Source organism: Vanessa cardui, chromosome 7 (genome assembly GCF_905220365.1).
Source record: "Vanessa cardui chromosome 7, ilVanCard2.1, whole genome shotgun sequence".
Taxonomy (NCBI): Eukaryota; Metazoa; Arthropoda; class Insecta; order Lepidoptera; family Nymphalidae; genus Vanessa; species Vanessa cardui.
The window spans coordinates 6557872-6582180 of NC_061129.1; the positions used below are offsets into that span (position 1 = coordinate 6557872).

At 29.5% G+C, this 24309-nt stretch overlaps 6 protein-coding genes across 7 annotated transcripts; 4 read left to right on the forward strand and 2 right to left on the reverse strand.

The window, feature by feature from the left end:
• The first annotated feature begins 69 nt into the window (after nt 1-69).
• LOC124531306 (queuine tRNA-ribosyltransferase catalytic subunit) lies at nt 70-2077 on the forward strand. The gene is made up of 6 exons (XM_047105823.1): nt 70-548; nt 619-916; nt 1072-1315; nt 1387-1555; nt 1640-1834; nt 1904-2077. The coding sequence occupies exons 1-6, from the start codon at nt 417-419 to the stop codon at nt 2057-2059; spliced, it is 1194 nt and encodes a 397-aa protein (XP_046961779.1). The 5' UTR covers nt 70-416; the 3' UTR covers nt 2060-2077.
• A 252-nt stretch (nt 2078-2329) lies between these two features.
• On the reverse strand, nt 2330-3490 carry LOC124531307 (coiled-coil domain-containing protein 25). The gene is made up of 4 exons (XM_047105824.1): nt 3260-3490; nt 3089-3180; nt 2756-2902; nt 2330-2675 (listed from the first exon to the last, which is right to left on the reverse strand). The coding sequence occupies exons 1-4, from the start codon at nt 3330-3332 to the stop codon at nt 2364-2366; spliced, it is 624 nt and encodes a 207-aa protein (XP_046961780.1). The 5' UTR covers nt 3333-3490; the 3' UTR covers nt 2330-2363.
• Nucleotides 3491-4171: 681 nt separating this feature from the next.
• LOC124531308 (protein Dr1) lies at nt 4172-6340 on the forward strand. Its single transcript, XM_047105825.1, has 3 exons — nt 4172-4686; nt 5042-5205; nt 6079-6340. The coding sequence occupies exons 1-3, from the start codon at nt 4446-4448 to the stop codon at nt 6226-6228; spliced, it is 555 nt and encodes a 184-aa protein (XP_046961781.1). The 5' UTR covers nt 4172-4445; the 3' UTR covers nt 6229-6340.
• A 1165-nt stretch (nt 6341-7505) lies between these two features.
• Nucleotides 7506-9854, forward strand: LOC124531395. 2 transcript variants are annotated; one of them, XM_047105964.1, is made up of 4 exons: nt 7506-7656; nt 7774-7923; nt 8396-8584; nt 9578-9854. In XM_047105964.1, exons 1-4 carry the CDS (start codon nt 7567-7569, stop codon nt 9644-9646), a joined length of 498 nt encoding a protein of 165 aa, XP_046961920.1. In that variant the 5' UTR covers nt 7506-7566; the 3' UTR covers nt 9647-9854. The 2 variants fall into 2 exon arrangements, 1 of the variants encoding a protein (XP_046961920.1); XR_006966515.1 differs by having other exon boundaries at nt 7529-7656; nt 8392-8584; nt 9578-9634.
• Nucleotides 9855-14563: 4709 nt separating this feature from the next.
• LOC124530870 (dolichyldiphosphatase 1-like) lies at nt 14564-17618 on the reverse strand. The gene is made up of 5 exons (XM_047105222.1): nt 17343-17618; nt 17147-17247; nt 16768-16946; nt 16396-16623; nt 14564-16092 (listed from the first exon to the last, which is right to left on the reverse strand). The coding sequence occupies exons 1-5, from the start codon at nt 17437-17439 to the stop codon at nt 15960-15962; spliced, it is 738 nt and encodes a 245-aa protein (XP_046961178.1). The 5' UTR covers nt 17440-17618; the 3' UTR covers nt 14564-15959.
• An 838-nt stretch (nt 17619-18456) lies between these two features.
• LOC124530904 (dnaJ homolog subfamily C member 7) lies at nt 18457-23464 on the forward strand. Its single transcript, XM_047105272.1, has 8 exons — nt 18457-18671; nt 19007-19257; nt 20515-20713; nt 20803-20941; nt 21089-21206; nt 21309-21726; nt 22684-22862; nt 23014-23464. The coding sequence occupies exons 1-8, from the start codon at nt 18604-18606 to the stop codon at nt 23118-23120; spliced, it is 1479 nt and encodes a 492-aa protein (XP_046961228.1). The 5' UTR covers nt 18457-18603; the 3' UTR covers nt 23121-23464.
• The last annotated feature ends 845 nt before the right edge of the window (nt 23465-24309 follow it).

The window sequence follows — 24309 nt, forward strand, 5'->3', positions numbered from 1 at the left end:
TTTCAATAAAAAGTGACAACACAGTAAACGTCAGTTGACTTCGTCTAATTAAAAATACGACTATAACCTAGCCTACTGCCTTTCTTCTACCTAATAGTACCTAGCAATATCTTAGTGTTTATAACATAAAACTGTTATTTAATACCTAGTAGTTAATAGTATCTATCAAACTATACTGTGCCCATTCGATCTGTGTTCATAGCACAGAGTAAATTACCGCTTACTTATTTATATTTCATATTTCGTAGCTCTCGCCTCCACGAAGCATAAAAAATATATATTTAATGATTTTTATTAAATATATGTTAGTAATGAAAATATAAATTTTGATTATAAAAATATATTATACAAAATAAACTATTGAATTTAAACGGTGGTTTAGGCTTTATATATTTGAAAGTGTTCACATTATTATAATGGTAAGCACTTCAAAGGCCTTATCATTTACGATACAATCAGAATGTACAACATCACGAGCTCGTGCTGGAATTATGAAATTACCACATTACAATGTCAAAACGCCAGTATTCATGCCAGTTGGAACACAGGTGAAGTTGATTTTAAATTATCTAGATCACTGTAAATGTGAATCAAAGATTGAATATTAAGTTTTTTTAGGGAACAATGAAAGGATTGTTACCAGATCAGCTAGAAGACTTAGATTGTGAGATCATATTAGGAAACACCTACCATTTAGGAAATAGACCTGGGGTTGAAGTGTTGAAAAAAGCTGGTGGTCTTCATAAATTTATGAATTGGAAAAGAGCTCTTCTTACTGATTCAGGAGGTTTTCAGATGGTTTCATTATTAAAACTAGCTGAGATTACTGAAGAAGGTGTAAAGTTTAGATCCCCGTATGATAATTCTGAAATTATGTTGACACCTGAAAAATCTATTGAAATCCAAAATTACATCGGTGGGTACATTTTTTTTGTACAATTTTTTGTATGATTTAAAATGTAGATTAAGAAAAGTTTTATTATATACTGTATTATAAATATCATTTGAAAAGAAGAATTTGTAATGTTAAATATAAAAAGTATTTGACAAAACATTTTTATTTATATATAGGTGCAGACATTATAATGCAGTTAGATGATGTTGTACAAACAACATTTCAAGATTATGACAGAATTAAAGAAGCTACTGAAAGAACTAGTAGATGGCTTGATCGATGCCTTGAGGCTCATAAAAGACCGGATGATCAAAACATATTTCCCATAGTACAAGGCTTACTGAATCCTGAATTAAGAAGGCAAAGTGCTCAAGAGCATATGACAAAAGATGTCAATGGATTTGCAATAGGAGGACTCAGGTAAAAACAATATATACAGTTATTTTTTTCATTCATTTTTTAACTAACAATAATCTTCTTTCATTTTACAGTGGTGGTGAAGCAAAAGATGATTTTTGGCCAATGGTCAGTCTCGGAACACAAATATTGGATAAACACAAGCCACGATATTTAATGGGTGTAGGACTGGCTATAGATCTTGTTGTTTGTGTTGCACTTGGAGTAGATATGTTTGATTGTGTGTTTCCAACTCGTACAGCTGTAAGTTATGTTAATTTTCACAAAGTATTATTGTACTTAATAACATTCAATGAAAATTTACCATTTAAATATATTTATTTGCAGAGATTCGGATGTGCCCTTGTAAATAAAGGACAGTTAAATCTAAAACAAAAAAAGTATCAGACTGACCTTAATCCAATTGATAAAAACTGTGATTGTGCTACATGTGAAAATTATACAAGAGCATATTTGCACTGTATTGTGTCTGTGGAAACAGTTGCGTGCCATTTAATTTCTGTGCATAACATAGCTTTCCAGGTAAAAGTTGTTGAATACTTTATTTTATTTTATTGTTAACTGTAGTAAAGCAATATGTTTAACTTTTAGATGCGCCTGATGAGAACAATGAGAAAAAATATTGAAAATGGTTCCTTCCCACAATTTGTCAAGGAGTTCTTCTGTGAAGTTTATCCTGATAATAATTTTCCAAATTGGATAGTAAACTCTCTTCATTCTGTTGGAATAAATATAATAAATTCTTAAAACTAACTATAATAGCTATTTATAATAATTAAACCTAAAATCTTACAATATCCACATGAAAAGAATTTAACCATCCCAAGAAGTATATATTATGTGATTTAAATAATACAAAAACTTACTTGGGATTTCTCCCATTTTATACAAAAAATTGTTTGTTCTGGTACTATAATAATAGCCAGTCACTAAAAAAAACAACTATTTTGGAATCACAGACACAACTTCATTTTATTTAATAGAAGAATGAAATAAAGCTAAAATGAAAGTTGAATCAACAAGTATATGTTGCTTTATTTAAAATTTTGATTTACATAAAATCGTCAGAATCATTTCCATCATAATTTGTAGACATATTTTCTTTTTTCATTAGGGTAGCATAACTTCTTAACTCAGCTTCCTCCTTTTTCCGTTTTTCTTCTTCTTTTTCTTTTTCTTTCTTATCTCTGAGTACTTTCTTTTTATCTTCTCTTTCAAGTCTATCTCTATTTTCTCTTTCTTGCCTTAGATCAGGAAATGCTTCTCTCTTTGTTTTATTGAGTCTGTTTACAATTTCATTAATTCTTTTTACCACTCTCACTTTTCGCACTTCTCTATCTTTATGGAAAGCAACTTGTCCTACCTGCAAATGTTTTTAAAATATGAATTAGGTGCTAAACTATAATTACAAAAACAGTTTTTATTTTATAAGTTAATTTTTACCTCCATGCTAGCAGTTTTCTTCAAATTAGCCCACATAGTATAAACAATGTCGATATCATTCATTTTATTGCCCATTATTGAGTTGGCTTTGACTAATTGACATACATCATCTAGGACAGCATTAGGAATATCATCAATTGTTTGACCCTGAAATAACAAAATAATAATTTACAGCAATTTGATTTATACATTTGATTGTACATTATAAAACCTCCGAAATGTGCTGAATCTTGTGCTCAAGTTTTAAGTATATTGATCTTTTTAAATTTATTAAACACAAAGAAAACGTCCTCTCTTTTAGTAATATAAGTAAAGTATCTATTAAAAACTTACGGGTGCCAAGCGAAGGTAAACATGAGCTGATGAAACTTTGTCCACATGGAACCAAACATCTTCGGGCCATCCCCATTTAATTAGATCTTCATCTGAAATGAAAATATTTCTTTTATTAAGAATAATAGAAAATTTTCTTACTTCATTACAAACTATAGTTTAAAATCTTACTTTCATGTTTATCGGCACCCATAAAAAGAGTAACAGAAGGGGAAATAACATCACTTGTAAAGTAAAATACCATTTTAAGTATGTAAATTTTTAAAGGATTTTAACTTATGGCATAAATCATGAACATTTTCATGCGACTAATATCTGCAAGAAATTAAGCACTTGCAAATCAAAAATAATTGTGGTAAATGGTCGTGCTGACAAGTCTGACAAGTGACATATTCTTGTCAACTGGCCGTCATATTCGAGGAGTCGTTTTAAAAATAATGCATGCAATAATGTAGTATATACATTTACGGTTTACTATAAACTTTAAATACTTTCTGAACCTTTCTCTTTGTTAATATCATATAGACATTAATTAACTTTATGGAAGACTGAAACTTAATATTTTTATTGATAAATAACTCATCTTCTTCTGAGAGTGATTCGCTCGAGTGATGTCGTTTTGTGACAAAAATCCTAGTTAAATTGCATTCGTAGCCCACAAGCTTAATCCAACGCTACATGCGTTGGATTAAACTTGTGTCGTTTACTATATCCGTATCATTATTATTTTTACAGGCTTTCAGGTAAAGCAAAACAAACATCTCTAACTGAAGCTATTATAAATGGAAAAAGTTAAAAACTTGTTTATAAAGTAAGAATTAACCTAGAAATCGTTGCTTGGATCGAGTTTAAGTTTTTTGCGGTGTATTTGGTAATTTTAATAAACATTTTGCATTCTTCCGCTTGAAAATCTAATTGCATTACCATATTTAAAAGAAAAGAATTGGTTATTAAAATACTCTCTTTCATTTATATTTATATAAACCTGATTACTGTGTATCTATTGAAAAAAAAAAAACAAAAAAAGGTATTGTCAAATTAAGTACAAACAACCTAAATGTCACGTCAAATGACTTTGGGTCATTTGTCAGATATTATAAGTTAATAATTGTCAATGTCAATTAACTTGAAGGCAATAATTAAAAATAAATCGATGCTTTTTAATTATTGATTTTATGTACAGTATTTACCATTTCAACATGAATATTATAAACAAAAATGTTTTCGCATATTCCATTTGAAGTTCTATGGTAATTTTTTCGAGTCAGGAAATAGGTAGATAAAATCAAACTAGTGCGTTACTGTCATTGCTTATAACAATTGAAAAGGTGTATATTTAGCTTATTAGAAGAATAAAATGGGAAGTCCAGAAAGAGAATTGTGTCCTCCACCCTCAGAAGAAGATGAATTAACTTTACCTCGTGCTAGTATTAACAAAATGATAAAAGAATTGGTCCCGTCTGTTCGTGTTGCATTCGAGTCTCGTGAGTTAATTCTTAACTGCTGTACTGAATTCATTCATCTTATCAGTTCTGAAGCGAATGAAGTATGTAATCAAAGTAATAAAAAAACGATCAACGCTGAACATGTATTGACAGGTAATTTTTTATTGTTAAAATTATCTCCTTATCATCTAAAAAGCAGTTTTTAGAAACTTAAAAGTATCAAATTAACAGAACAAAAGTATCAAATTACATTCTCTGTGTTATTTATTTATATTAATTGGTATTTATTATTAATATTTAGATTGAAATTTATTAATTATTAAACTTATTAAATTATAAGCTGACAAAACTGTGAACAAAAACTCAGTGTTTGTTTATGATGTAAACATAAAATATATATATATATATATATATATATATACATATTCCTTTTTTAAAATTATTCAAAGAGCATTTTTGAAAAATAAATTAGTTACCTAAATATATAATAAATTTATGTTCTTTATAGCATTGGATAGATTAGGATTTAGTGACTATACAGTTGAAGCAGAAGCAGTTCTTAAGGATTGTAAAGCAGTGGCTGCAAAGAGAAGAAGACAAAGCACAAGGCTAGAAAATCTTGGCATACCAGAAGAAGAACTTCTAAGACAACAACAAGAACTATTTGCAAAGGTGAGACAAACATCAATAAATTATTTTATTTTGTGCCTTGTTAAATTATGAACAAAATGTTTACCTACCTTGTGCTCAAGGATTTGTAAGGATTGCTCATCTATTCCTTTCTAGCCAGAAAGGAATAGATGAGCAATTCTTGTCAGCAATGCTTCTGCTGTGTCATCAGGCCATTTTTTTCTGTCACTGATGTTGCCCAATGATTGATTCCATTTAGTTGCTTGGCAAGAACATCTTTTATCTTTATACCTTGCCACATGTCCAATAATGGACAGTGTCTGTCAGCTTAGATTTGTTGAGAATATCTATATTCCATGTTTTCTGTATTTATATTAAAATCAAGTCGACACACATGACAGTATTTTCGTTATAATTGTTCTTGGAAAAATATTACTTAACTAATTATGAGTTTAATCGTTACTGTATTATTTCATTATATTCATGAAATTGTATTTCTGGCACATTAGATTATCTCTGCTGTGTAATGTGATTTTTAAAAATGCTCTCCTAACAACTTAAAGAATAGATGATGAAGTGGTTGATACTAGCAGTGCAATCATCATTTAATCTAATGCACATCTCTTATTTTAGAACATTGAATCTTTAATAATATTAAAAATAAGACAATTATAAGTGCCTTTGATAAAAATACGGGATGTTAGAAAGAAGTTTCTAACATACTAAAACAGTTAAAAAACAATATTGACTCTCTGTATTTTGTCACAAAGTCAGTATGAAAGCAATAATTGTGCTAACATCGCACTGCAGTACACCACTTGAACAAAAAGTACACATAAAATGAATATCTGTGGTTTGAATAACTAGATGCATAGAACTTAATAAAACAAATTGTAATACTTTTTGTAATACCAGGCTAGAGAAGAACAAGCGAAACAAGACCAACAACAATTATTGTTACTACAACAACATGGATTAGTTGGAATGGAAGGTACTCCCCAGTCATATGTTCCTCCCCCTCCAGGAATTAAGCAAGATGACACTGAAGATGATGATTATTCATAAAAGAAACTTAATTACTTACACAAACTACAATTGCATTGTAATCTTTGTATCAATATAATAATTAAATACCCAAACTTGTGTTTTAGATACAATACACCATTTATGAAATACAAAGAAATGTTTCATTAAAATGCCTAATTTCTTCACTATGTAGTATGAAATAATGTTTAATCAAAATACATAATTAAAATGTAGCTAAAATGTGATGATTACAGAACGAAATACCTAGTAATCTTCATTTTGTCATGTATCTCTTGAGTTTAGATTAGTAATTTACTGTAATGTGTTTTTTTTTATGGTATAGGTTGGCGGACGAGCATGTGGGCCACTTGATGGTAAGTGGTCACCATCACCCATAGACAATGACACTAAGAAATATTAACTATTACTTACATCGTCAATGTGCCACCAATCATGGGAACTAAGATTTTATGTCCCTTGTGCCCGTAGTTACACTGGCTCACTCACCCTTCAAACCGGAACACAACAATACTGAGTACTGTTATTTGGCGGTAGAATAACTGGTGAGTGGGTGGTACCTACCCAGACAGGCTTGCACAAAGCCCTACCACCAAGAACCGTTTGCCTTTATTCGTTTTACGTAGTAATACGTTATAATACATCATAATTACGTAGTAATACGTTTTGCGTAATTGAAACATCTAGTTATCCCTTTTTCTTATTGTTTTTATCAAGCTATCCTTTTTACTTGTAACGAAATATAAAATAAACGGTCCCCGGCGCGGCACACTTTTTTCTGTTGTTTAGTATGGGTGTAACATATCTGTTTATTAGAATATAATTGTTGACTAGATATAATTATAACTAGATTTCTATGTTATCCAACCAACCATTACCGTAAATATTTGTCTATGATCATAATAAATTATTGCGATAAAATGTTTAAAATATGCCGACAAGTTGAAAAACTTAAACGTAACTAGGTATAGTTTAGTTGTTTTTGTCGAATGCACAAACTCAAAAATATATGTATATAATAAAAATAGGTATCAATACTTAACCGAGTTTTTAAAACCGTTATACATTCAGATTAGATTTTTGTTTTTAAGAAGATTACGCGGCTGTTAACGTATGCTGATCATCTACGAACATCTAAGGATCTATCTTTGGAGTCTAAGATTAAATTAAATAGTATTTAATATGTAAACTTCTTTTACACAACTTTATATTCATGTTTATGCGACAATTTTGCATCTACAATATTTAATAAGTAGGTAAATAAAATGTCATTTTAGACATATAATGATGATCGACCGTACCGTTTAATTTTCTACGCTATAGTAAATGAAACCAGCCATACGGAATGTTTAGTCTATAATGAATAATGAAAAAACAAAACAGAAAAAGAAATTCCGACAGAGAACTAGTATACAAACAACTTCAACAACATCAAACTCTGAAAAACATGTGAGACAATTGTGTTCATATTGATTAATTACTTTATCCGTTTCAATTGAGACACATACATATTTAAAATACGTGATTTCATAAAGTTTAACCTTTTAAGAATTATGATTGTTTTAGGAAAGCGCGGATGGTGGTAATATCAACAAAGAACCACTAAAACCACTCTGTCCATTGTTGGCTAAAGATTCGGAATGGGTTGATATTTTACAAACTAGTACCAACGACAAAAAATCCAACAAAAATAATGACGAGGAAGTACTACAACACGTAAAATTATTTCTTTTTCCATATACTCCATTGAATTGAACAGTATATAAGGGATGAGACAAAAATAGTTAACAAAAAAACAATAGATTGTCTCTTTCCCTGAAACGGTATTAGCTTAAATAGTCATGCATATATGAATAGTATAGGAAATAGGCTGATTGTAGGCTCAGGGTTTAGTGAAACTTATTGAACTCTTCTATCCCAGTAGTTCGCTGTATTATACTTCCAACTTATAAAAGATGGGGCGTATGCTCCAGTGTTTTTAAGTAAAAACACTGGGGCCTACGCCTAGTCTCAGCGACTACCGAATTGCCGTCCAATTGCACTTAAAAGGGTAGCGAATGAGTAGGTACTATGTTTACTATTCTACCTAGTCCGCCAGTGTCTGATGACATTAAGAGCAATGGCCATCAACGTAAATTATTTTTTGTACAAATTTAAGTATGATTAAACATAACTATGTTTTAGGTAGTGTGAAGATGGACGACATACTGAGCCTCTAGCTTTAATGTTCCCTGGTTTACTTGAAAAAGACCCAGAAATGTTAGAAGGAATGTTAAATAAAGCTATGTCAACAACAGAAGTAACTAAATATCTTGTCGGTCAAAAAGCTAACTTCACGTTCATGAAAAAAGTAAATCGTCTGATTCCCACTGACAAGGTTATTTTATACAAATATTTAGTTGTAAATATTTAGTTAAAATATTTATATAATATAAATTATATAAATATTTTAATTTAAGATGGTAAGTTCTCAATCGTACTTAGGAACTATAACGGTTTAAAAAAAGGGTGTAAACTGTATAGCAAAGTACTTGCTATACAGTTTACACCCTTTTTTATAGCATAGCTCGGGAATGTTTTTATTTCTTATAACTAATAAAAGTTCAATCATTCGTCTCTACACTCTAAAGTAAGTAAATAAGTAAGTAGTAAGTAAAGTAACAGCCTGGTAAATTTCCCACTGCTGGGTTAAGGCCTCCTCTCCCATTAAGGAGAGGGTTTGGAACATATTCCACCACGCTGTTCCAATGCGGGTTGGTGAAATGCACATGTGTCAGAATTTCGATGAAATAAGACACATGCAGGTTTCCTCACGATGTTTTTCCTTCACCGCCGAGCACGAGATGAATTATAAACACAAATTAAGCACATACATATAGTGGTTCTTGCCTGGGTTTGAACCCGAAATCATCGGTTAAGATGCACGCGTTCTAACCACTGGGCCATCTCAGCTCTCTACACTATTCCAACCATAAGAGGAGAAAAGTCAAACAAACAACATTTAACAGCAAAGTGATCCGATATCTTTGATTGAGAGCTGACTTTTTAGTTTTTAAAGTAGAAACTTATCGGATTTTTTAAAGTATAACTAACGTGGATATATAGATAGATAAGTGTTATAATGTTGTCATTATAAACAAATATATATTAATCATAAACTCTCAGTAGTAGCACAATAAAGCTGAGTTATTGGTAAATCTTATGAACTACGTAAATCTAAGGTTTCTTTATTTTTGTTTCTACTTTGATTGGAATAGGCTAATTGTTATTAGTTGTTACCTACGGCTGAAGAAGCGATAGCATTAGCATTATTCTTTTCTGTCCGATTGAAACGACCCATTTAAAGTTCAATGAACGTTAATGATTACAGAAATGGTTGGAAAGTGTAAGCGAAGACAGTTCTTCCTGCTGTTCAATGGAATCCAAATCTCACGACTAGGGTATACTTTCAAATAAATTACACCTAAGATACATTATACTGTCTATTATTTTGTATTGATGACACTCATATGACTTGTATATTTAATTAAGATTTAATTAGATTAGATAAAATTCATTGTAGATAATAAATGAGCCTGATAACAATTTGGACTCGCATAAATTATAATTCCGATAGATTTATATTAGAAGAAATGAAAAATTAAACGTAATCATATCTATTTTGTTTAATTTATTCTATGAAGGTACATTTAAAAATTCATTGATTTACTAAACGCACATCTCAACTTTGATCGGGTAAAGTAAAAACTTTTACCTGACTACTTAGCAGAACAGTACCATTTCCTATTACTGGGCTAAGGCCTCCTCCTTAGACGAGAAGAGTTTCTCACGATATTCTCTTTCAGCGCCGAGCGTGAGGTAAATAATAATATAAACAAAGAAATTAAGTACATGAAAATTCAGTGGTTCTTGCCTGGGTTTGAACCCGCACAGACCTGGTATATGCAGGCTATGTAGTTAAATATATATATATCAGTCTTGAATTCAATTAAAATGTTAAAGTGAAAATCATAAACGATCTTATCTGGGAGCTGCAGACAGCTATTGACCATTTGCTGGTCTAACTAAAGTGTTTGTCGTTACCTTCAACTCTATTTTGATGTTTACCACCCTAAGAAAACGAGTCTCAGAGAAGTTGAAACCATTAATCATTCGTCACGACAGGTGGTCACTTGAGTTCTACAGGTATCAAGTCTCCTTTTGCAAGAACCTGTTTCTAAAAATATTCTAGGGACCATACTTAAATGTTACGTTTTATTTAAATTAAAATATACGTTTGCTTTAAATTAAAATTTCAAGCAAACGTTCTTTGTTCTTCTCAGTCAAGGTTTGTTTCTGCGAAGTATCCATATTTATAGTTACGAATCTGTTTTTGAGTTTACAAGTCTTATAATCGATATTGATAATATGGATTAGGTACTCTAAATAGTAAATGAAAAAAAATAAGATTAAATCTTAATTGGAGACTATGCAGTGAAAAAATTAAATTTTATATTTAATGCAATTCTATTGTTTTTTTTTATGACTAATGATAACAGTCTCCAGATTTTCATTTAGTTTAATTTAATAAGTTTACAAACTTCGATGCAGTTTAGAAGCTCGTGATTTAACCCATTGATATATTGTTATTTAGAGAAAAGCAGTGGCCATATGCCACCTTTTCCAAAATTACCCAAAGACCTAAGTGTTTCTAATAAAACAAACAACTCTTGCAGCAATGTTGATGGTGACCACGGCTACCCTGTGAACATCACTATACTTCTAACTGTACCTTTAACTAGAGTAATAATTCTAAGTTTCCGAAATCGTTTGGGAGAAGATTACCGTAATTTGTTGATATATATGTATGGATATGAAAAAAACCAAATAACCAATTTGTCATTTATATTTTTTATTGCTTACAAAGTATTCAATGCTGGGTGGTAACATTCTCTATTAATGTTTCATCAGTCTAATTATTGCAAAACATAAGTAACTTTTTTACCACTAATAAGACTAACGAAATTCATACTAACTTGATCATAAAAAAAAATAATTTGAAATTTTAACTTTAGGTATAGCCCTTTTTAATATCGAATGTCAATTCGTTAATAATTTTTTATTCATCCAAGTTACTTCAGATATATAACGGTTAATATCCATAGTATTCGGTTGCCATATTCGTATATTTTCTTTATTGAAACGGTGCGGTGGCAGTTTATCAATAAGTAATTCGTAGCGATTTTGGTAGCTTTTAAATCGTATAAACATTTTAATTGGTTACATAAGATATTATGTAATACCTACTAATAGGTAACTACTTAAGACATGTTAATATTTTTCTCTATATATTATCCTAATTAATAACTGAGTTTACTGTGTATATTATTGCTGCATGTTTTAATAATATACAACCATCATTGACGTAGCCAGTCCGTCCTGCTTTTGATCAATTCGAAGTATTGAAGATTGTTCATTAATGTGTAAGTAATTAGTGATTTTTTCAGTTCTGGCTGCATCAATATAGCTATAGGTACTTACGTAAAAAAATATGACAAAGTCTATACATTATTTTTATGAAAATTTTAAGAGTTATATAAATTGAATCTAAAAACTACTTATTAACTACTTACAGCAAAAATCGATACATTTGCTCTAAATTGTGTACAATTTCAAGAAGGCGTTTATATATAAAGTTGTTTAATTTAATGAGTATGTATTGTATTTAAAATAAACCTATATAGTATTTATAAAGCGATGCATATAATGGAAGAATACCTTTATTTTTCTTTATGACAGCTCCTAAAACACAACCGAAAGATTCTTAATTTATTTATTTTTTGACTACAGCTATATTTTTTTATCTTACTCTGTTACATAAATATTCGTCACAATAGAAATACTATGATCACATTACATATGTTTCAAATACTGCCTTATTTGGTAATCGACTTTTTCATCGTGAATATTGCGTGGACAAAACGTGTCTTTTTTTAAATTTCAGGGTGAACGTCGAAATAGCGGAAACGAAATTCGTCATAAAATTTGGCACAGGTATTCCATTTGACTATCTAAGAGTCCCCATAAAATATTTTTTGGCGACTCGCAACATTTCATGAAAAATTTAATTTTAAAAGTCATTTTTCGCACAACCGACTATATTTATGTTTTATCGTTTTTCTCGTGTATTTATTACTTCCAACTTTTTTCTTTTCCGTTTCCTCTATTCGGAAGTTCATCCAACGATAGTAGTTTTTGTAATTTATATTTGGTATACTAAGCATCTCAACTGTTTACTCGAGTAATTTATATGTTGAACATTAATATTTGTAAATGTACATTATATTTATAATATTAACTTGTTTTACTTCTCTAATAATACGAGTCCAATTTAATTTGATACCACGCTGGATCCTGCAATTCCTTAAATTTTGAAATTTTCGTTACTTAACAGAAACATTATTTTATAAGATAAAATGAGTGTAGTATAAACTGGCTTAGAAAATAATACTCTTGATTTTTTTATGGAGAAACCCCAAGCCGACAACAGAAAATGGATAAGCCTTAATAAAAACTGTTTTATTTTATTGATTTTAAAGCTTCCTTAGCCTGACAGTTCATAGATTATTTGAACGAGATAACATGATCATAGAATAAAACATTTACTATTTTATAATACTTATATGTATAATTACTTAACTATATCTGACGTACACATATAAAGCCCCAATATACAAAAAGAACTCCAACTGAAACGGATTTACCTTTGTACTTTCGTTTCAGTTGCAGCAAGTTAAATATATAATTACATTCAATATTTAATAAGTGAAATCAATGCAGCCGAGACCTTTATATACAAATCCACATCAAACATTACAAAATTACAAACAATTAGCAAATGTACAATAATCCTAAAACTTATCATTACTTACTAAATTACTATAACATTATTAACATTGAATACTATCAGTGGCGTAAGTAACGTTGTCAACGCTGTTGATGGCTATATATAAGTATAATATATAGAATAAAATAAAAGTTCTATAACACCGCCAAGAAACGAGTTCCCAAAGAAAATTGCAGTTGTATCTACGACAAATTTATTAGGTACTTTTTAATTTATTAATGTGCGCGAGAAAATATTCAATTCAGAATTCGCAAAATAATTTCCTTGGAATACTGTATGCCGACCAACGTTGTTGACGACTATCGAGTTTGACTAGGTATAATGGTAAATATTTAAAAAAAAATAATAGGTTTACTTTTTAAACAAAGAAAATACAATATAATGATTAAAAATGTACCTGAACGGTGTATGAGTGCCATTATGTGATCACTTCCATAACTTTTGAAGTAGAAAATTATTTGCATAGTATATTAGAACTACAGAATCAGTAGAGATAAACCAACCTCATATATATCTCTCTTTACGATAAAACACCAATTAGTTCCACTCCAATTTTTCACGAAACCATTAAGACAATGAATTATTATTTTAGATTCGATGACTTACGTCGTAGTAATTCAAGGTGAAACATATTTTTCTATCTTCACTCCTAAATTAATGAGACTATATCTTAGTAAATCATCATCTTCATTACTAAACTTCCTAATAAATATAAAATTATATTTATATATGATGTTTCCATGCAGGATTACTTTAAAAAATTACATAATTACGCCACTGACTAATATAAAACCAGTTTGTGTGTAAGATCTAGAACATATTATTAAATCTCTATTGTTCCCTATATATTGCCATTTCATTTATCATTTAAAATATTTCTCTTATTAAACTATATCGTATTATTAATAACAATATAGACTGGATTTCAAAACTACAATCAACAACATATTTAAAAAAAATGTGGAATAAGGTACACTTCCTACAATTGATTAGTTGATTGATGTCTTTGAGTATCACTAGACAATATTTTTACTGATTTTTTATTATTATATGTTCAGTATAAATTTGCTACATTATAGAGTATACATTTGCAAAGCATTTGCCGTTATTTCAGTTATTACGGAAGACATAAAATGTTATTTTAAATAAACTAACTAATAAATAACTTGATAGACTATTTCTATATAACGGAAGCTTCATTTTAAACTAAAATATTAGAACTGCTAAGAAATGAAATGCACAGTTCATTAAACCAGCAATGCATATGTAATATTGAATGTAAAAATATTTCAATAAATTGAATAACAAAAGTAAATGAATTCTAAAACATTTTTCGAAACATAAGACGAATTAGAACAACATAGATTGTATATAGGAATTAGGTAAATTGGTAAACTATGTTTCTAAAACTTTTTATATGTTTTATTTATTAAATATTAAAATATTATTTTAATAAAGTAAAAGCCTGTGAATGGTTTATTACTTTATTGCTGCACAAAGTATTTATTTTCTCTTGTGGAGTAGGTTAGGAGTTTAGACACTCCTGTGCAGGTTAGTAAATAACACATGTGGCAGAATATAACCGGCCACAAGATTTCCTTACAATACCTTCTTTAATCTGAGCATAGGATTTATTATAAAATAAAATTATAAACACAAAATAAGCATTGCAGTAGTTGATTAAGATTGACATGCTCTATTCACTGGGCCATAATAGAATTCCCTTGAGTGGACTATAAACATAAACTCAGAGATCAGAACCAACATATGTAAATTGGATGTCAATAGTAAATATTAAAAAGATTGATTATCGTTATCATACATTCGATAAGCTTAAATTCATTTAATCTATAAAGGGGCTGCCTGGAATGAACTTATCTTCACTTACTATATGTATATAACATAAACTTTTAAAGATCTCAATATATATTTTTTTATCTTACAAACTACACATTCACAGTAGTCACAAACTTTTATATCTCATGTTGTTTCTAATTTTTTACATTGAATTATTTTCATTATCATTTTAAACAATATATTATCTCACAATTGTCATGTTATTTTCAATTTATACTAATTATAAACAGTGAATACTGTTTCTTTGATATTTAACTATAATTACAGTTTTATTAAACTCTATTAAGTAACATTTTTTTGGCTCATTTTCTAATGCCCTCTCATATATGATTGTCGAAATATACTTTTTTTTAAATGCTTTTATTATTTTTTTTAAATAAATGTACATGTAAATCAACAACACCTAACTTGCATTGTCCTAGAACATTTTCTAGAACTACTGTCTACTTATAGTCTGAAAGATTTTATTTATACTATTTTATTAGGCACAGTCACTAATTATTTTAATTATAATTAGGGCTTAACCTATGAGACATTTATGACTAATTCTTAAAAAGACATGGACTGGGATTAAGTCTCACATGTGACAATAATCAACAAAGTAAAAGATAAATCTAACACTTATCTTATGATTAAGGTAGTCAGTTTTAAATTGCACTTTGGATAAACTATTTAAAATTAATTCAAACAATTTTATAATTTGCTAATAATGATCTAAAACAAACATATTTTCCTAGCTAAAAAATTAAATTGTTTATCAACACAAAAAGCTTCATACATACAATTATAGAGGTGAAGAATGCAATAGAAGACAAATTGATAACTTACTATTATGAACAAGTCCAGTGAATATATAATATGTCATAATTAGATGTCAATATGATAGTATGGAACGAGGTTCTGATTTAGATATAATAAAGCCGCCAAGAATTGCTATAGCTCCGGCGGCAATGAAACGTCACGCGCGTAGCCTCAAGCAGGTGTTTGGAGCGCGCACGCAGGCGCACCGTCATTGAATAGGTTTTAGGGCAGCCATCTTGCGGCCTCGTGCTCGAGCTTCTTGTCTTGTTGTAGTATATTCAAACCACAACACATTTGGTATTAATGTTGTATCTCTTATCATAAGCATTTCACACAGCTTTCTGAAATTGATCATGTCATTAATACATATGATTAATTCCACATAAATTTATCATAATTTTGAAAAAACTCAATTTATATTATTAATTCACATACTTTAATACACAACATATAACCAATAATATTATCATTTATAGCAATCTTTCACAGACAGCTTTTGATGGTAGAAGTTTTTTTTATATTATATTTTTTTACAGCAAAATATGTCAATAAACTACTTCCTAATATTACACACATAATAATCTTATATTGGATGACTAGAAAATACAGAAGATAAGAAAATAAGAATATTTTTTAATACTTACAGAGTAACAAGCTGTGGAAACAATGGAGTCAGTACTCTATGCACCACTGTAAACCATATAGTGGCAAAAATAAATCCGACAAAACCACCAACAACAACTTGTGTTGTTGTGTGATAGTGAAGATACACTCTTCCAAAGCTTACAATTAAAGCCATTATAAAGCAGCTACCCACAATTATGATTCTCCATAGGGCAGATATAATGCTGTTATTATTTATATGATGCAATCTAAAAATGGAAGTACTGAGATTAGTATTATTCATATATTAAAAAAAATACTCAATGTGAATCAACAATTTAGGTATGTATCACTATTATTTTCCTATGTAATTAAAAATTAGACAATTATCTGTTTAACAATGAAAAACTGACCTTATAGCAAAGAAATATAGCACATAAATGGTAAAAAACCAAATAAATTGAGCATGCGATGATGGCATTCCATATTCATTATATAAATGTCCCCTGCTGAGTGGCCGTGCTTCACATATCAAATGCTTTAATATTATATTTAATAGTTCATTGACTAGTGTACCAAAAAAAAAAGCTATCTAAAAGAGAAACAAATAATTATACACATAAATTAACAAAATATCTACTACAAAGTTTAGACACTCTTATCTTGAAATCTGTAATCAAATGGTTTATCTATTTAAGTTATCTCATTCTAATTTTAACAGTTTAAGTTCGTTATTTTATTAATATTTAATATAATTATTATTTCATACATATGACAATATTTTATACTCACAGTATGAAGATCTCTTCTGAATAGTATCAAAGTTACAAATCCGGCGCCTATTCCAAAGGGGGCCAGACTCATAAAAGCAAGGAATTTACCAAAGAGATCACCTAAAAGTTACATACATTTTACAATAAATTTAAATTGTCATAAACTTACGTACTTGCTTCACTATAAATAATCAAGGTATAAACTTATAATTTACCTTTTGGATATTCGACTAAAGTTAGAGACAGAGGTTGCCATTCAATTGCATCGTTATTTATAAAAACCTCGCTCACTGGCGAAGCTATATTTTCCATTTTTATTCCAAATCATACGCTTAAAAGTGATAAATAAAGTCAAATGTATCGCCTTTGAAATAAGTTACAGCGTAGTCTAGTTATCAAAAAACAACGAATATCATACGATTTTACAATCATTTTTTGACGTTTCAACAATCATGACATGATACGATCACAGCGACACTTTCACTGTGTCTATTAAATATCAAGTAGGTACCTACCTCTTGTACAAAGAGTATAAAACCACTACGTTTGTTTATGATATGGAATATTAATGTGTTCTGGTCTATGGTCATTAAAGCACGAATACACAGTATGTAGCTTGCGCCTTATAAGACAAATATATTATTGTAACATTTATGCTTTTCAGTTTTAACTCTTTCTTCATTTTCTATGGACGTATATCTCTCTATTAATGGATAGTATTGATTTTTAAATTAATATATGGATTATGAATCGTAATATCTTGTCACTAATTTATTGGCTTTTATTCATCATAAGTGATTTTTTACAAAATTTGACAGACTTGTGTAAAGCCCTACGACTGTGTAAAGTTTATGATGGCTTCTGTTTGAGTGAGCCAGTTCTAAGTGTAGTTACAGGCATAATAAATATAATATCCTAGTTTCAAAACCGGTGGCGCATTGACTATCTAAAGTCTAGTTAATATTTCCTGCTTTACTCATTTTATGGGCAGTAACCACATAATAGCAGAATGCTCAGTTGTAAATAAGTCAAACTCAATAAATCATGTTGGTTGTTAGCTTATTGAATGTGCTTGATGCATTATTCGTAATTTAATAACACTTAGATATTTTTTAACATATATGTCATTAAACAATATAAGATCGATATAATCAATAACATTTGGTCGTCTACTGTCGCGATATATATACTATTAACTGATGAAATCATTTCAATAAAAGTTTGCTGGAAGTATTTATGTTTGTCGTTATTGTGAATGTTAATCGATATTTTATTAAATTATTCGATTGCAACTTTATATGATATTTACTCTATGCTAACGATTAACCTTCCTTTTTAAGTTTTTGCCCTTTCCGTCACTCACTGCCAGTTTGCCTCATTCTTTCTTTTGTGGTTCCGTAATCCATAGTCAAAATAAAGAAAGATCAGCAGAATTATTTCCTTTTCTAGAGAGGTTTAATCATTCCCAAACGCAAAATGGCAGAACCTGAAGTTGTGGATTTAGATCTAACAATAGATGACTTAGTTCCTAAAAGCCCTGAAAGGTAACGAATAATATTATTGACTTAAAAATGCCTTGGATACTACTAATTTATTCCTTTAATAATATTAGCACTAGCAAATTATAAATTTTAATAAATACATGTATTGATTAGCAATATTTTACAGTGACTTTGCTTTAATTAATGTGACTATTGTGGTTTTCATTGTCGATTGTAATGACCACCAGGTTCTTGACATTTGACCTATTTTCTATAGAAACACAATACGACTATTAAGTAACTAATAAATGTCCAAAATCATGTTATAATTGAAAAATATTCATAAAATTTATAAGTTTACATAATTAATTATCTTTTCATATTTGTTTATGCTCAAGATTGGCTGAAGAAAAAAAGGAAAGCGGAAACCACTTGTACAAATTTAAAAATTATAAAGGCGCATTGGCTATGTATGAAGAAGCTATTAAACTATGTCCAGAAAATGCTGCTTACTATGGCAACAGATCTGCCTGTTATATGATGCTGGGCATGTACAAAAATGCCTTCGAAGATGCTCAAAAAGCTGTTGCTCTTGATAATACCTTCACTAAAGGCTATATTCGTATGGCTAAATGCTGTATTGCACTTGGTAAGTCTATGTTTGATGTCTTGATTGATAAATTATAACTATATATAATATATATAAACTAATGGCTGTATAAATAACATGTACATATAATAACACAAGCAAGAGCATTTTTTTGTTTACAATTTATTATTATTTATATTTTGCTTAAAATATTTAATAAAAATGTATTGACTCCAATAAACAAGTTATTCCAACTTGTTATTTAAATATGCTTCACATTCAACCTTGGCTGTAAATTAAAGCTCTTGAAAGGACTTCAAGTTATGTTTTATTTCAAGTTATATTTCTGGATTCTGTTGATAATGTATTGGATATTTATGATATAAATTCCATAGATCTTCTATTTTATAATACAAGACAAGAGGTTTGGTTGTATACAAACACATTTCTATTATTCTATCAGAATATTGAAATAACCTATTATAATTTGTTAAAATGGAAATATTTTATTAGTACTACATATTTGATATTATTTTTGAGCTGAGATGGCCTAGTGGTTAGAAGGGTGCATCTTAACCAATCATTTCGAGTTCAAACCCAGGCAATAATTTGTGTCTATAATTCATGTTATGCTTGGCGGTGAAGGAAAATATCATGAGGAAACCAATATTTATACTACAATATCATTTTCTTGCATTACATTTTTCATTTTCTACCTATACTTGCAACTTATTTTAAGCCCTGTGACCAATTTCTTGTAGATTGCCATCTTTTAATAAGCTTGGCTGCTTGCCACTGAGCATTTACCAAGTATTTGCTAAGTGTTAATTTAAATGTCTAGGTATGATTTAGATTAAAAGATATTGTACATTCTGGGAGGTCTATCTTAGAAAATATAATATCTTTAATCAGAACATCAATAGCACTATCAAATAAGAGTAAAAAAACTTCTCTTTTTTGTTTGTTTAAACTGTCATTTTTTTTAGTGTTTGCTTTTATTTGCATCTTTTCTTTTATTTATATATTTAAGAGATATTGTAAGTTACATGAATAAAAACAACATTTCAAAATAATATTTTAATTACTCCATAAAAATACCCATGTCATTTTATAGACCATAGAGTACGAGCTTTACAGGCTGATGATGTTACTTTAGATTACATTTGATGTTTCTGACAAAGGTGCTTAAAAAAAGTAAGCAAGTTAATTTCCTATGTTGATTTTACATCTCTGTGGTATCTTATCATTGGGTAAAAGTAGCAACTTATGCTGGGAAAAAATACATAAATGAACTTAATAGATGTTTCTATTCCTCAGGTGACTTATCTCGTGCAGAGCAGGCAGTAAACCGTGCTTCTGAACTTGGTGGAGTGGATTGTGCTTCAAATGAACGTAAAGCAATAAAATCCTTACAACGCTTGCATGATGATGCACAGCGTGCCATGGAAGCTGGTGATTATCGGCGCGTCGTCTTTTGTATGGATCGTTGCTTAGAATACAGTCCCTCAAGCTCTAAGTAATATAATTTTATCACTATGGTTTTATAACTTGTAATAAGGTATTCTTAAAAAGATATTTTATTAAAAAAATCTTTTAATGCTTCAGAGCGAAACTTTTGAAAGCTGAATGTTTAGCTATGATTGGACGATGTCAGGAAGCACAAGAAATTGCAAATGATTCTTTAAGATTTGACAGTTTTAACACAGAAGCCATATATGTCCGAGGATTATGCCTTTACTTTGAGGTATAATTTTTCTGTATAACTTGTAATGTAATTAAATGTTTTTATAAAGCAATTATACTTAAATTTCGCATGTGCGTCTGAGAAATCAAATCAATGCTGATTTAAAGATTTTTTTTAAGTCAACCATAAATTAATATCACATTTCAGGACAAAGATGAACAAGCTTTCAAACATTTTCAACAAGTATTACGTCTGGCACCTGACCACAAAAAAGCAATGGAAGCATATAAAAAAGCCAAATTATTGAAACAAAAGAAAGAAGAAGGTAAGGTTGTTATATTATAAAAATAGCAATACTTATTTTAATAATACCCTGTCATACATACCCTGTTGATAAAATAATTTACACTATTGTATTTTTTTACAGGTAATGAAGCATTCAAAATGGGTAGATGGCAACAAGCTTTGAACCTTTACAATGAAGCATTAACTATTGATAAACATAATAGGAAAGTTAATGCAAAACTGTACTTTAATAAGGCTACAGTGTGCTCAAAGTTAAACCAAATAAAAGAAGCAGCTGAAGCTTGTACAGCTGCGCTGGAGTTGGATGAAACATATGTTAAAGCATTACTTCGACGAGCAAAATGTTACATGGAAATTGAACAGTATGAAAATGCCGTGAAAGATTACGAAACTCTATATAAAATCGACAAGAGTAAAGAAAATAAACAATTATTGCATGAAGCTAAATTAGCTCTTCGAAAATCAAAACGTAAAGACTACTACAAAATTCTTGGTGTTGACAAAACTGCATCTGAAGACGATATTAAGAAAGCCTACAGGTACATATATCTACTATTTTTTTTTTTCGCTATAATTGTCTATCTATCTTATATCTTTTCATGTCTAACTGTATAATGCCTCTATTTTGTGATCACTGGAGAAATCTTCCATTTAACTGGTCTCCGAACTTATGTTGGTTTGTTACCCAATTAATCCCCATCAATTAGACGACCTCCGTGGTCGAGTAGTGTGCACATCGATTTTCATGGGTACGCCACTCCGAGGTCCCGGATTCGATTCCCGCCCGAGTCGTGTAGAAAATTCATTAGTTTTCTATGTTGCCTTGTGGGTGTTTGTGGTACCAACATTACTTCTGATTTTCCATAGCACAAATGCTTTAGCTACTTACATGGGGATCAGAGTAATGTGTGTGATGTTGTCCCATATTTATTTAATTATTTTAATAATATTTATTATCAATGATCATTTGACGATAATTATAAAATTGCTTCTATATTTGATGTACGATATGATATAATATAAGATGAGTCATCGCTTGCACTTCTTCGACCCTTCTTTAATAGTACACGCGCGGACGGTGGTCTGATTGTGGTCACGTGACCGCTCACAGGCTAGACTAGAGTCCATATTTGACATAATGTTTGTGGGCAACTACAGTTAGTTGCCCCTGATGATTTAATGATCCTTGTACTACAAGTCACTTTGAATCCTTTTACATCTTGATCCATGTAGAAAATTATCTGGTGCATGAGTAAATTGCCTATCATCGCAAATATCTCCTCTTATAATTCGTTTGTCTTCCTGATGTCAATTTGGGAATTAGAAAATGTAAAATTTATAATTTAGATTGTCATTCAAATTTTATTGTATTTAGCCTAGTTGAAAATTTAAATAAACCTTTAAGATAACACTTGGTAGAGTTGAGTTTGAAATATCATGTATTGTTTTTACTTTCTTGGAAGGAAATTATTATTTTTCTTATTTTTTTTTTGCAGAAAACGCGCTTTAGTTCATCATCCAGATCGACATGCTGGTGCCCCGGATAACGAGCGAAAGGAGCAAGAACGACGCTTTAAAGAAGTGGGCGAAGCTTACGAGGTCCTTAGTGATCCGAAAAAACGTGCACGCTATGATCACGGCCAGTATCTCTCTGACGACTCTTCCGGCATGGCTGGTAAATATACTTAAACATATTAGAATACCTACATAGAAAGCAAAGACTTATTGGGTCTTTGTTAATTAACATTAAACTAAGTATAAAAACCAATTAACTTTGAATGAGAGCATATTTCTTAGTGATCTTACTATTTTATTTTATTTTTCAGATTTTGATCCAAATATAGTGTTCCAAACATTCTTCAATCGTGGCGGCCAACAATTTAATGGTGGTGGTGGATTTCCAGGTTCCGCTTTCACCTTCCAATATGGATAAATAATATTCCGTAGATATTGTCTTTTTGATACCCAAAATCAAAATAAACAAAAAAATAATTGTCATTCCATAAAAATAAGATGATTTATGTTTTGGTTCATACGAAAAATGTAGGCTCATTCATTAATAACCAAAATAAACCAAAAAAATATGTTACATAAACATTTTTGTTTTACCTTGCCTCAAAAGGCTATTTGACAACAAATTTAGTACCTTTCTTAAGAAACCAAAATATGTTTTAGAATAAAATTAATTATAAAAACTATACTTAAATTTATTTAAAAAGTAATTTAGTTTGCTGAATCGCTGCCGAAAGCATTAAAGAACACTATATTTTACAAAAAAGTATATTGTTTTTTATTTAAATTATTGGTTAACGCTCTTTACAATTTATAAAATTAAGATATAAATTGTTTATGAACAAAGGCATACTGAAAGTCACATGAAGCGTTTTGCCAAAAGAGTGTTATGCGCAATAGATAGGTTATTGTAGTATTTTTACATACACAATAAAAAAACGATGACCTTAAAGTCATGACTTATGAAACTGTATCAATTCAATAGCTTGGATTTTTCAGTTTTGTGCAATTATTGTAAAGTCACAATAAAACTATGATTGAATGTGTTAATTATTCTTATAAAAAAGAACATGCTGTTTATAAGAAAACATTTTAATCTTTCAATTATTTAAAGAAATGCCAATTTATTATAATTAAGGAGATAACTTTTAATTCGAAAATAATTATGGCAAATATATAAAAAATACCATCTCGATTTAGGTAAGCAAAATGACAATGAAGTTAAATTGCCTAATGTACTCAATATTTAGCGTATTAAAATATTAATATGTAGTTAATTTTTTCGATATCTATTTTGTTAGCACCCCAGCTGTAATATTTCGATAACAATCTCTTTTTTTTATTCCTAATATGTTAATATTGTTATATGAATTAATATTTTCTAGTACACTTACTTAGCAAAGAAACTTGACACGTGTAATTATTTATAAGAATTCAATCTTAGAATATTATATAGATTAAAATACAATTTAAAATTCTTAGATAATTTCAATAAATAAAAATAATTAGTTCACTTTTGATTTATTTGCAAAAATTAAGTTCCACAATATTTCTATATGTACGTAGACAATTTGCTGTTGAAACTAGATATATCGAAAGCCATTCATTAT